The 14,275-nt window shown below is 34.1% G+C and overlaps 1 protein-coding gene across 1 annotated transcript; it reads right to left on the bottom strand.

Annotated features, from left to right (window-relative positions):
- Positions 1–7,634: 7,634 nt before the first annotated feature.
- On the bottom strand, positions 7,635–13,589 carry LOC132628856 (uncharacterized). The gene is made up of 7 exons (XM_060344614.1): positions 13,116–13,589; positions 12,824–12,977; positions 12,568–12,718; positions 9,658–9,834; positions 8,992–9,590; positions 8,589–8,923; positions 7,635–8,492 (listed from the first exon to the last, which is right to left on the bottom strand). The coding sequence occupies exons 1-7, from the start codon at positions 13,587–13,589 to the stop codon at positions 7,635–7,637; spliced, it is 2,748 nt and encodes a 915-aa protein (XP_060200597.1).
- Positions 13,590–14,275: the final 686 nt, after the last annotated feature.

Here is a 14,275-nt window from a genome sequence, read left to right as displayed (position 1 = left end):
TATTTTATTGCTATCTAAATAAGGAAAAAGAAAATTCTACTGCAATTTATATGATACTATTTACTTTTCGAAATGCATAACTTTGAAAACTTTCATCAACATTTTTAAATGTATTTTTTAATCATATTGACATGAGAAGAATTGCAATTTATAATATTTTCATATAATTTTTAGATATTTAAATTATAACTTTAGAATATTGAGTTGATTTAATTCAATTTAACTTCAAAAATTAGTCAATTTGAATCTCGAGAACCAAAACGTGTCACATAAATTGAAACAGAAGGAGTATTAATTAATAGGGAAAACTAGGCACAAAACGTAGACGCTTTTTTCATTATTCATAGATCTTTTGGTGAGAATTACATAGTGACTTAGCTATTTTTATTTTTTTTTGGATTATTATATTGCGTCTTGTAATTATTTTTTTCTAATTAAAATACCTCTTAATACATTTGAAGTTTAGATAGAGAAATATCTTAAGCACCCAAAAAAATTAGTCTTATAATTAAAATTCTCTACAATAAATAATGAAACTTTAGGTGATTTTGTAGTGCCTAATGTAAAAAAGAGATATTTAGTACTGTTTTTAATGAGTCTAATATAAAAAATATTTCAAGATATAAATATTCTCGAGTAGGATTCAATAATATATTTGGATCATGCTTTCACCAGAAGAATTTCTTTTTTCGTCTTTTACGTATAGTTTTAATTTATACAATTGTTAGTATTATAATAAGTGCTTTTATGACTTAGGTAAATAGTATGTAGACTGACTTAAATTTTTCACACCAAATCATCGATTTTTTTTTTATTTTTTTTTTGTATTTACCTCTTCGAAGTTTGAACACTCTTCGCTAAAATTCTGACTCCGCCACTGACGCGAAGTATGCCTAGAGCATACCCTGCCCAGCGTGGATGCACAAGAACGCAAGTCTTGCTTTTTTTTGAAATTTTCAGAGTGCTTTAGAAGTTCTTAAACTCAGCCAAGCCTCTCATGTACCAACCAAAAAATCATCCCAGAACTAATTTTCAACTTATTTAAAAGTCTCGAGACACATAATGAGATGTAAATAGAGGTTGGGTTGTTACAACGAATTAGTTAACTAACACACATTCACACTTCCAATATCGCTTAATTATATTATTACTCATACTTTAGCGTAAACACTGACGCGCATGATTTTGGCAAAACTGTTTTTCAAATTTGATTAGTTTAACATAAACTGCTACTCGCTAGATTTTTTTTTTTTTTTTTTTAAAAACACTTGACAAAATGCACTTTTTAAATAGACGAATTTGTCTTTAGTAGGTGTATAAAGTTGTATATTTCTGTATATTATTGTATACCCTGAAAAAGTGGCTATGCAGATGTAAGTTTTAAAATATGGCTACGTGGATGTAATTTCTTATGCTAGATTGTAAATTATTGAAACTTGGAAGCGTGGCCAATCAGACTATTAGTTTGATCAGTACTAATGATAGTATAATTTCACTAGGTAGCCACTTTTAGGGGGTCCGGAGCCTAAATGATACAAAATTGGATCAAAATTGCCAAAAGGGGTTGTAAAAATTTTTATAGACCAAAGGGGGTTAATCGTGCAGCCCTACACGATTTACCCCCTTCTTTTTTAACTCTGTTCCTTCCGTCAACTTTAAAAAAAATAAAAAAAGGAAGAAGTTAAAGGTGCAAATTGTGTGCATGTACACGATTTGCAAAATGAAGCCCCTTTAACTTTTTTGTTTCTTACTTGATTTGCCCTTCTAACTTTTTTTTTCCTACTACTGATATATCATGTGTTTCTTTTTTCCTAATGTTAACTTATTTTTTATTTTTCATTTGTTGTCACATTTGATTCAAAAATATTTTAACTCAAATAAAATCATACAATAATTTAAAATTTATGAAATAATATGTAAAAATACAAAACACAAAAAAAAAAAGTTTAATAAACATCACACATTATCTGAATAAAACGTCACACATATAGGTGATGAGGCATATTGGTCACCTTCTCCATTCAGTTTAATTGCAAACACTGAATACGAACAAATTTCAGGAGCATGGAGTAGAATAAGAAGGAGGAATGAAATTAATATAGCTCCTGCTCGCATGGCTAGGAAGTGTAGTACTTACAAGGAAACGGGTCACAACAAGAATCGTTGCCCCTTGCGAAACCAGTAGTTGTTTTTTTTTTTTTTTTTCGTTATTATGTTTTCCTAAGTTGTACGTTGTTATTTCCTTATGTAATTTTCTACGAATATGTTGTCTTAATTGTGTGACGTTTTATTCAGATAATGTGTGATGTTTATTAAACTTTTTTTTTTTGTATTTTGTATTTTTACATATTATTTCATAAATTTTTAATTATTGTATGACTTTATTTGAGTTAAAATATTTTTGAATCAAATGTGACAACAAATGAAAAATAAAAAATAAGTTAACATTAGGAAAAAAGAAACACATGATATATGAGTAGTAGGAAAAAAAAAAGTTAGAAAGGCAAATCAAGTAAGGAAAAAAAAATGTTAAAGGGGCAAATCGTGTGCATGTACCCGATTTGCAAAATGAAAGAAAGAAATTGCAAAAGAAAGAAAGAAAAGAAAAGTAAAGGGAGAGAGGTTCCAAACAAAGCTCTATAAAACAAAGTAAAAAATAAGACAAGTTCATAGCATAAATCGTGTACATGCACACGATTTGCCTCTTTTAACTTTTTTTTTTCTTACTTGATTTGCCCTTCTAACTTTTTTTTTTCCGACTACTCATATATCATGTGTTTCTTTTTTCCTAATATTAACTTATTTTTTATTTTTCATTTGTTGTCACATTTGATTCAAAAATATTTTAACTCAAAAAAAGTCATACAATAATTAAAAATTTATGAAATAATATGTAAAAATACAAAATACAAAATACAAAAAAAAGTACACATTATCTGAATAAAACGTCACACAATTAAGACAACATATTCGTAGAAGGTGGCCAATATGCCTCATCACCTATATGTGTGACGTTTTATTCAGATAATGTGTGATGTTTATTAAACTTTTTTTTTTTGTATTTTGTATTTTTACATATTATTTCATAAATTTTTAATTATTTTATGACTTTATTTGAGTTAAAATATTTTTTACTCAAATGTGACAACAAATGAAATATAAAAAATAAGTTAACATTAGGAAAAAAGAAACACATGATATATGAGTAGTAGGAAAAAAAAAATTAGAAGGGCAAATCAAGGAAGAAAAAAAAAGTTAAAGGTGCAAATCGTGTACATGTACACGATTTGCCCCTTTAACTTTTTTTTTTTTTTAAGTTGACGGAAGGGGAGTTAAAAAGGAAGGGGGTAAATCGTGTAGGGCTGCACAATTAACCCCCTTTGGTCTATAAAAAATTTCACAATCCCTTTTGGCAATTTTGATCCAATTTTGTGCCATTTAGGCTCCGGACTCCACTTTTAGGACCATTATTTAAGTTTTATCTAGCACTTGCAAATTATTTACTATAGTATTTAGTCATAACTTAAAAAAGGGCAGACGTGCTTCTTCTTCGCTTCCCAAAACTTTAGGAGAACGAAGTTCAGTTTTTTCAGTTCGAAATCTCAAGATTTTGAGTTTTAAGTTTCTTTGCCGTTGAAAATTTCAGGACTCTGTGTCTTTAAGTTCAGTTTCAATTATTCAAACTTAAGGTTTTTCAGCTTTAGTGTCCTTAATTAATTAAGTTCAATTTTTTTCAGTTTAAGATTCAGTGACACTATATCCTGAAGTTTAGTTTTTCAGTTCAAAACTTCTGTATACTATGTTCTGATTAGATCCGCACTAGCTTGGTTGTACTGCAGTAGCGGAGCCAGGATTTTAGCGAAGGGTGTTCAAGCTTCGAAGAGGTAAATACAAAAAAAAAATTAAAAAAAAATCAATGATTTGGTGCGAAAAATTTAAGTCAAGCTACATAATATTTAGCTAAGTCATAAAAACACTTATTATAATACTAACAATTGTATAAATTAAAACTATACGTAAAAGACAAAAAAAAAAAAAATCTTCTGGTGAAAGCATAATCCAAATATATTATTGAATCCTACTCGAGAAGATTTATATCTTGAAATATTTTTATATTAGGCTCATTAAAAATAGTAGTAAATATCTCTTTTTTACATTAGGCACTACAAAATCACCTAAAGTTTCATTATTTATTGTAGAGAATTTTAATTATAAGACTGATTTCTTTTTGGGTACATAAGATATTTCTCTATCTAAACTTCAAACGTATTAAGAGGTATTCTAATTAGAAAAATAATAATTACAAGACGCAATATAATAATCCAAACAAAAAAAATGCAAAACATAGCTAAGACACTATGTAATTCTCACCAAAAGATCTACGAATAATGAAAAAAGCGTCTACGTATTGTGCTTAGTTTTTCCTATTAATTAATACTCCTTCCGTTTCAATTTATGTGACACGTTTTGGTTCTCGAGATTCAAGTTGACTAATTTTTAAAGTTAAATTGAATTAAATCAACTCAATATTCTAAAGTTAAAATTTAAATATCTAAAAATTATATGAAAATACTATAATTTGCAACTCTTCTCATGTCAATATGATTAAAAGATACATTTAAAAATGTTGATGAAAATTTTCAAAGTTATGAATTTCGAAAAGTAAAAAGTATCATATAAATTGAAGCATGATTTTCTTTTTCCTTATTTGGATAGCAATAAATATTTATCTTATTGCATTCTTGCAATAATAACACAAGAAGACGTGGACAAGATATTTTATAGGAGACAATATGCCTTCACAAGAATTTTCGACGAGAGTCGGTGAAAACTGAAAAGCTCCATTATTTGTTCAATTTTGCTTAGGAAAAAAACAAGTACAAAAAGTTGGTAGCAACCCAAGTTCGAACCCGCGCGTCTATAGAGACCTGACCACCCTTGAACGCTGAGCTATCACTGTTGGATGTGTCAAGGCTAGTCAGGATATAGTAGTTATCCGATAGAAACGATATTTGACCTATATACCCTTTATAATTTTCCGGTGAAGGGTGTTCATCTAACACCCTTCCAACACTGTAGCTCCACCCTGTTGTAGTGTTCTCTTATCATTAATCAATCATCCCATGAACTGAATCATTACCAGTTTCACTACCTCCTTTCCAGTAACATTTACTTAGATATATAATTTTTTGAAGAATAGGCATGAAGAACTGTGATTTCCATTATTTTTAGAGAAAAATTATTTTTTTATAATAATAAGAGAGAGCACAATAAATGTGAGACACATGCACGCGTTGTGTTTGCACAAAGTTATTACATTTCACCTAACTCTATACTTGACCCACTTTCTATGATAATTGAGTCTCCTCCGCCATCCAAAAAAAAAAAAAAAAAAATCAAATTAAAAAATATCCAGCTACAACTTTATCTGAGTAATCTACAATAAGTTTTTTTTTAGTCATACTTCGAAATTTAATTTACAATTGGTAACTTTTAAAAAAAAAAAAATTTAAATGCCCTAATACCTTGAGGTAAAGAGTTCAAAATTACTGAAATGACTATAAGAATTTCAGCTAAATGGGTAAATAACATTTTAATATTAACCTTAGAAAATAATCGTAAATCTCATTTTAAACACTCAAGATTACTCCGTTGTATTTTCGTTCTTTGATCTTTAGCAGGGATTTTCTTTTGCCTACGGGACTTGGAGAGTATCTAAAAACACTTTTTCTTTTGTGAAATTAGAGGGTCAAACTTTTTTTCTTTTTTGGGTGCAAAAATTAGAGGGGTAAATTAGAAAGATACACCAACTACCAACATTCTCAACGTCCACAACTACAACAAAAGATGGAAAAGAAAACCTGTCCACATTGTTTTAGAATATTGGTCTTTGTTAAATAGGGGACCAATTATGAAAGGACAATTTGTAGGATTGTACTTAGCTGGGGTGATATTTAATTATTGTCCCTCAAAATGGTGGTCTTTAACTTTTGCCCTTCAGACAGAATTTGTAAATTTGTAGGATGGTCATTCGTTGGGGCCTTAAAGGCTAAATTTGTAAATTTTTGCCTTAAGGCAGAATTTGCATGGACATAATTCTACCTTGCGATTTTTTTTTCTTTTATTGAGCTGGGGTTTGAACCCACAACCTCGAGGTATTAGGCGAAGGGCAAAACTTAAAGACCACCAATTTAAAGGGTAAAAATTAAAGACCACCCCAAATGAAGGGCAATCCGCGCAAAAAAAAAAAAAAGATTATGAAACATGATATCCTTCTCAACAACATTTGGGATCTAAAGTCAAACTTTAGAGAGATCTTAATTTTTTTAAAAGGAAAGATTGTCATATATATATATATATATATATATATATTATTTAAAGTCTATTTTCTAGCCTTTTTAGATGCGAAATCATTAATTACTATTCTATAATCAATTTGTTGTAACAATTCATTTTCAATTGATAATACAACTAATCCATTCAAGCTCTCCTGAGACATGTTTATCTTAGATAAGATTTTATCAATTTCAATTTTGAAAAACTTCGTTCAATCGAGACAATAGTTGTATACTCCCTCTGTCCCAATTTATATGACACAATTTCCTTTTCCGTCAGTCCCAAAAAGAATGACACATTTTCTTATTTGACAACAATTTAATTTTAAACTTTACCTTTTACGCTTAACGAGATGATTTATAACCACACAAATATCTTTGATTTTTTTAGACCACAAGATTAAAAAATCTACCTTTATTTCTTACACTCCGTGCCAAGTCAAGCTACAACACGTAAATTGGGATGGACGGAGTTATATATACACACACACATCTTTAAGAAAAAATATAAGGCCCCAAAAAAATTGATGTCCCAAGCAATGACTTTATTGGCCTTATAGTCGAGCCACCTGCATGGTATGTATAACAATTAGCTCTTAAGGAAACATGTCAATTAGACTAACTAGAAAGAGAGGTAGAATCTTGGAAAGATTTTTAAGTTTTATGTATGGCCGGTATGAAAATATTTATACAATCTGCGCGTTACGTATTAGGTAATTAATTAAATGTCAAATTTTTAAATAAAAATTACTTGTAATCTGGTAAAAATAATAAGCAACTTGCTAGTTGCTATCACATATTAAATTCATGGATAGTGTCACAAATATTATGCACTATTTAATGTATAAAACTTAAATAAATCCTCTAACAGATTCAATGTGCATATTATCACATATGATTATATAATCTATCGGACTTGCTTGAAAAAGAATCGACAGAATCTTGCAGGACTTGAATAATTACCAGTTACTACTATTATTTAATAGACATTTGGTTATGATGATTTCATATTTTGATTTCATATGAGTGTTTGGTTATGTAATTTGCACAAAATTTCAGTTTCACTTCATATCATGATTTCAACTCTCAAATTCTTCAAAAAGATATGATTAGGAACCATTTTATTTTTTTTAAATGTAAAACTTGAGCCATAAGTTTTTTTTTTTTCTGGTAAATAAGATTTTTATTAACCAAAAGCAAGTATGTACAGAGCTCAAAATGTTTTAATCCAGGCACATGGACAAAGTCCCAAGGTCCTGGTCCAACATTAGCTCAACAACCTATTACAACCACAAATCTCTATATGGGATAGTAGTCCAGTTGGACCATTCTGTACGCTAACCGTGGTTGCAAGCTTCCTCGAACCATCACCTCTTGCACTATCATCCTAATTAATGTCTCTGGTGTCCTCTGCTGAAAAACTCGGTTGTTTCTTTCTTGCCATAGGATGTAGACACTACCAGCAGCCACCATTCTACATACTTGAGATTGAGCAGCTTTTCCATTTACCTGTGCGCACATCCATAGCACCTCGTTTGTCCACTCCATTGCTTTTCGTTGGTACCCTTGCCACATCAGTAGCTTCTCCCAAACTGCTGCAGAGAAGGAGCATTGAAAGAACAGGTGGTCTATCGTCTCCGGTTCAGTTCCACATAGCGGGCAAGCAACCTGATTTGTTATGCCCCATTTCTTTAGTCTATCTCGGGTGTAAAGCCTTCTATTAAGTGCTAGGTAGAGTATGAATACCCACTTTGGGGAGCCATGATTGTTGCAAATAAGCTTTCTCCAACTTACCTTCTGGTGGCATCCTCTAAGCTTGAGGTATACTTGCTTAATGGAGAAGGTGGGAGCAGCCGTAAATTCTTCATTGTCAATTCCTGCTAACTCCAAAGTCTTAGTTGCTTTAAAGATCTTTTTTAACATCCATGAGGCCTGTTGTGGAAAATAGTTCCACACACTTTGATTCTTGATATAGTATGTATGTACCCACTTTACCCATAGTTTGTCTGCCTTTCTGCACAAATTCCAGAGTAGCTTACAGACAGCAGCCTTATTCCAGGTCTGTGCATGTAGTATATAAAGTCCACCCGCTACTTTGGGTAAGCATAATTTCTCCCATGCTATCAAAGCCTTCTTTGAGGCAACTGTATCTCCTATCTAAAGGAATGTTCTGCATATTGTTTCCATTGCTTTTAAAACCTTTTTTGGAAGGATGAAAATTTGGGCCCAGAAGGTTTGTATGGCAAAAAGAACAGTTTTAATAAGCTGCAATCTGCCAGCATATGTTAGCAGTTTTGAAGTCCAGTGAGTGACTCTTCCCATTATCTTATCAATCAAGGGCATACATTGCATAACAGATAACCTTTTAGTGCTTAGGGGCACCCTCAAATATCGAAAAGGAAGACTCCCTTTACTGAACTGTAGTTTATCCAGGACAGTTTGCTGAGTTATCATGTCTACCCCTCCAAAATAGATTGAACTTTTGCTAGTGTTTGCTATTAGCACAGATGCTGCTGAAAACTTTAGGAAACACTCGTACACTTTATAAATGGACAATTCATCACCCCTACAAAACAGGAGTAGATCATCTGCAAACCCAAGTTGGACAATATCATTTTTGCACACTCAGGGTGGTGGTTAAAATCAGGATCAGTACCCAGAGGCTTCAATACTCTATTTAGATACTCCATACATAGCACAAAAAGGAAAGGGGACAAATGATCCCCTTGCCTTAACCCTTTTTTTACAGGGAAGGTCTGTGATAGCTTCCCATTAATTACAATAGCATAGTTGACAGTAGAAACACATACCATAATCCATTTGACAAACTGATCAGGGAAGTTCAGGCTGATGAGAATTTGCTCTAGAAAGGGCCATTCCACAGAATCGTATGCTTTTTTCATGTCGATCTTTAACATACACCTTGGTGAGATGTTCTTCCTACCATAACCTTTGACCAATTCATGGCTTAATATAATATTATCACTGATTAGCCGCCCAGGAACAAATGCAGTCTGATTATTTTCCACCAGTTTTGCCATGACACACTGTAATCTTCTAGTGAGAATCTTAGAGATAAGCTTGTATATGACAGTACAACAAGAAATGGGCCTATACTCTTTAACTGACACTGGGTTCTTGACTTTTGGAATTAATGTGACACTAGTGTAGTTTATTTTAGTAGGTAGGACATGGTTTTGGAAAAATAGTAAAACAGCAGCAGTGATATCCTTACCAGTGATCTCCCAAGACTTCCTGAAAAAATAAGCATTGAATCCGTCATGTCCAGGTGCTTTCCCGTCATCAATCTCTTAATGCATGCGAAACCTCATCAGCAGTTATACGACTAATAAGTTTCATTTGATCTGCTCTATCCAGGACATTTCCCATTTTCATAACTCCTGGATCAATTGCTGGCAAAGAGCTTGCTTTAGAACCCAACAGACTACCATAGAAAGCACATATTTCCTTTTCTATTTCCTGCTCAGTGTACAACCACCTGCCAGTATCAGTTCTTAAACAATTGATCTTATTTGTGGCCACTCTACCTTTCATGCTTGCAAAAAAGAAACTTGAGTTTGAGTTACCCAACTTCAGCCACTGAACTTTGGACTTTTTGTCACGACCCGACTAGGGTCGCGACGAGCACCCGGTGCTAGCCCACTCGGGCACCCCTTGGCTTACACTTACACTTACATCTAGGTGAGCCACATATTTAAACATACATTTCTATTCACAAATCATACTAGTCCCACTGGACAACAACACCTTTACATCATCATTGACATCTATGCCCATATCAATGTACGTAAGCCGACAAGGCTACAAAATGATATACAAAATATAGGCCGACAAGGCCAAACATATCTAACCATATACACATGTATACGAGCCTCTAAGGAGAGTATAACATATCATATAGGCGGGACAGGACCTTGCTATGCCCATAATTATGTACACAAAAGAATAAGTACCCAAAAGCTATAGCTCCGAATGAAATGGAGCTTCGCTATGTAGTCCATGAGAATGTAGCTATGGATCAAGTTTGTCTCCCTGTGCACTTGCGGGCATGACGCAGCGTCCACAAACAAAAGGACGTCAGTACGAAGAATGTACTGAGTATGTAAAGCATGATCAACATCAATATAGAAGCATAATAAGCAATATGAGAAATAGCATAGGAGGAGAGATAACAATATCAACGTCATAAGCACTTACTTGCCTTTCATAGGGACTTTCTAATTCTAATGCGTATTCATGTACATACATTCATATCCGTATCCATACTCATATCCGTACCCAATTACGTATCCTTATTCACATTCGTATCATGTACATATTCTTATTCGTAATCGTATCATATTTGCATTCATTCTCATATCTATATCATATACATCATCATATCATATACATAGCATTTACATAGCATATCCGACCATGAAGGATCGGTGTTTCATACATACTTGGCCAGCCAAGGCTCAAGGTTACACATACCTGGCCCTACCAAGGCTTCAGGGTTACATCTACCTGGCCCTACCAAGGCGTCAGGGTTATCCGTACCATCTGCAGAGGTGTGCGCGCATTATATAATCATATACATACTTATTGTACCCGGCCTTATAAGCTCGGGGTTCCATAATCGTCATACATAGATACATATACATAATAGCTCATAAGCATCTTTACTATTATCATCACTATCATCATCGTCATCGTTATCGTCATCGCTATTACCATTATAGTCGTCATCGACATCATTATCACTATTATTGTCATTCATTACATCTATCTTTATAGGCTTACTCGTCATACGCGGAACTTAGTACAATCGTAGCATATCAAGAGTCGTGAGCTCAATAGCTCGGAAGATCGAATCATTTGAAAGACATCATAGACTTATGGAAGATTTAGATGTTTGGCCAAAGAACCATGCCTTATCAAAGAAGGGTTAGCCTTACATACCTTTCCGTTCAACTATTTTACCACTTGCGCGTATTCCTCCAACGCTAGCGTTTCTACCTTCATTGAAGTCATACTATCATTAGAATCGATAGCTAGCATACATGACTAAAACTAGAGAAAATCGGACAACATCACCTTTATTTATACGACATTCCCCTATAGCGTATATCAACTCCCAAACAATCAATAATACATTCACAACACTATAACATTAGTCATTATCCATCCATATTATCCGCATTTCTCAATTCACTTTCAATTACTCATATCCATGGCTATAACACACGACTATGTTCATTCACTTACATTGCCTATCCCATGTTATCAATGTCATTTATAACATATTTACATCACAACACATCAAGAATCATGACTCAATTCAAGCTATTACTCAAAATGGCACTATTCCACATTCATGACCCATTTTCTATACCCTTCTACAATCCACGTATTTCAACTCTCAAATACCTTAAACAACATAGAAATACCATAAATCTTACGTTAGATGTTGTAGGAACAAGCCTTGGTTGGTAATACTTCACTTGAGCAAAAACCCTAGTTCATCTCCAATGAGATTTCTTGACTTGAATGATCTTTAATGGGTTTTCTTGCACTTGATTCACTTAGTTTATGTTGTTGATCACTAATAATCCTTGAATTATTGTGGAATAAATGTAGAGAGATGTTTTAGAGAGAAGGGGTGTGATATGGAAGTGAAATGAAATAAAACTTGGATCCTTATTTAATGAACCATTTCAGTCCCGACCCAATATACAGACCAACATACGGTTCGTACATTTTATACGGGCCGTATGTTTGGCCGTATGTTTGGTCCAGAAAGTCATGTCATTCTGGGCTGATATACGGTCCCAACATACGGACCGTATAATTTATACGGCTAGTATGTTTGGCCGTATAATCCCCAATGATTCCGAAGCTCGTTTCGTCGACTCGTTTGATCCCCAATACTTATGGAACCTTCTTAGCACTTTTTCAACACCTCAATACCAATCTAAGGGACGTTGTCACTCTTCTCCAAGACGTCATTAAATCCCCATTAACTCGTTACTCATATTTCCTTTCCGATACCTATCGTATGCCTTGTCTTTTCTTGGTCAACTTTCTTTCCCTATCTCAAACATCTTTGAAATCTTAACTAGGGTCATCGAACGTCATTTCTTACTTATGAAAATACCGTATACTCGTACTCTTCACTAGCCCATTCACTTGTGCATCAACGGAAGATTTTTCCGAGGTGTAACACTTTTGCCTCCAGATACTCTCCTCAATGTTTGTCCATTTCTCAAATTCAGCTCTTGCTAGCTTATCCTCAGGCACGAGGTGCTCGTGTTGTCCATCAGCTATAAGCAACTGAATATCAGTGAGCTTTTTCCTTGAAGCATCGATTTTCTCTTCTATCCCTTGAAATTATTTTTTCCTCAGTCTTTTTAAACCACTCTTGACGAGCATGAGTTTGCTCCAGACTTGCTTTAATGTGGGTTGATAAAGATTCCTGGTCCAGCAACCTCTTACAGCCTCTATAAAACCTTCATGATCAGCCATGTAGTTGTAGAACTTGAAAGGTTTATGATGAACCATTCTTTGCTCGACTATGGACAGGCTAAGAGGGGAATGATCTGAGAACAGAGGTTCCATGGCACTCACATTAGTTAGATGTAGCTGCATCATCCAAGTTGAGTTTACCAGAGCCCTATCAATTTTGCTAGAGACAATGCCATTGGTCTATGTGAATTCACACCCTGCAGTTTTCAATTCATTAAGGCTTGTGTTTTGAATAAAATTCCTGAAATCTCTAACTTCACTTTCTTGGACTTCTGTACCATTCACCCTGTCATCAACCTCAGTTATGGCATTGTAGTCTTCCATGAGAACCCAGTGGGCTTGGGCACCCGCATGTATCTTTTTTAACTCCACCCATAATGATTTCCTTGTAGCAGCAGTGTGAAAACCATATATTGCTGTAAATAAGAACTGAATGGTTCCAACAGTTACCAAGCTAGGTATGAATTGGTCTTGAGACTGAATTATTGTTACTGAGACTCTAGCAAGGTACCACAACATCCAGATTCTGCCTTGGTCATTGCTATTATAGTTATCAGCCCATGTCCACCCTGGAAAAACTTTCTTCACTATTTTTGCTGCAAATTTTCTATTAACTCTATGCTCAATTATTGCTATTATGTGTACATTATTCTCCCTAACAAACTTTACCATCTCCCTTTGCTTATAAAGCTTATTAAAACCCCTCACATTCCATGTAACCAGCCTCATTGAGGAATATTGGGGGGGGGGGGGTTTGGCTCCAAGTCTACCTCGGCAGTACTTGTTTGGCCGCCATCATTCTGCATAATAGGTCCCACATTACTCGGCTCAGTGCTGTTACTTACTTCACTCGCACCCTTCTTTGTAGCCACTGCATTGTTACTAGCTGGAAACATCTGGCCCCTAGCAGTGATCCTCTTCTGGATTTCAGGCCAGTCAACCCCATTTGGTGGGGGTGTAACACTAACTATCTAACCAGCCACCTGTCCTTGTTCATTATTTGATTTCCATTCCTGCTTATTCTTTTGGCCTTGAGCTTTTGGACCAGCCTCTTTCTGTTTTGGTGATTGTCCTAGTTCTTTTTTTTTGGCAAAGGGACAATTTCTTTTGGCTGAGTAGTATCCTTTATTTCTTGTGGCTCCTTTATTCCAGGCTTTTGTTGTGGTGGTTTTAATTTATCTCTGGAGCAATCATGACCTAACTGACAGCATGTACCACAATACAATGGTTTCCAATCGTATGTGACAACTTGGTCAAACATCTTTCCATTTGGGTCCTGAACCTTAACCTTGCATGGCAGTGGTCTTGTAATGTCCATTTCAACCAACACTCTCGCATAGAAAATCCTTTCAACAGCAGTGGTGCATTCATCAGCATACAAAGGGTTCCCTAAACCACTATTAATCCTACTTAGT

This window comes from Lycium barbarum, chromosome 2, assembly GCF_019175385.1.
Source record: "Lycium barbarum isolate Lr01 chromosome 2, ASM1917538v2, whole genome shotgun sequence".
Classification (NCBI taxonomy): Eukaryota; Viridiplantae; Streptophyta; class Magnoliopsida; order Solanales; family Solanaceae; genus Lycium; species Lycium barbarum.
Note: the sequence above shows the minus strand (reverse complement) of the source record. Positions and strands in the feature narration are given on the sequence as shown.

Bases quoted from the DNA above. Each gene is read 5' to 3' on its own strand.
- LOC132628856 (XM_060344614.1), bottom strand. From the start codon at position 13,589: ATGAGGCTGGTTACATGGAATGTGAGGGGTTTTAATAAGCTTTATAAG. The intron at 12,978-13,115 runs GTTAGAGATTTC...TGGATGATGCAG, and splicing joins CAGAAGTCCAAGAAAGTGAA to CTACATCTAACTAATGTGAG. The intron at 8,924-8,991 runs GTACTGATCCTG...TTGGGTTTGCAG, and splicing joins TAGAGTATTGAAGCCTCTGG to ATGATCTACTCCTGTTTTGT.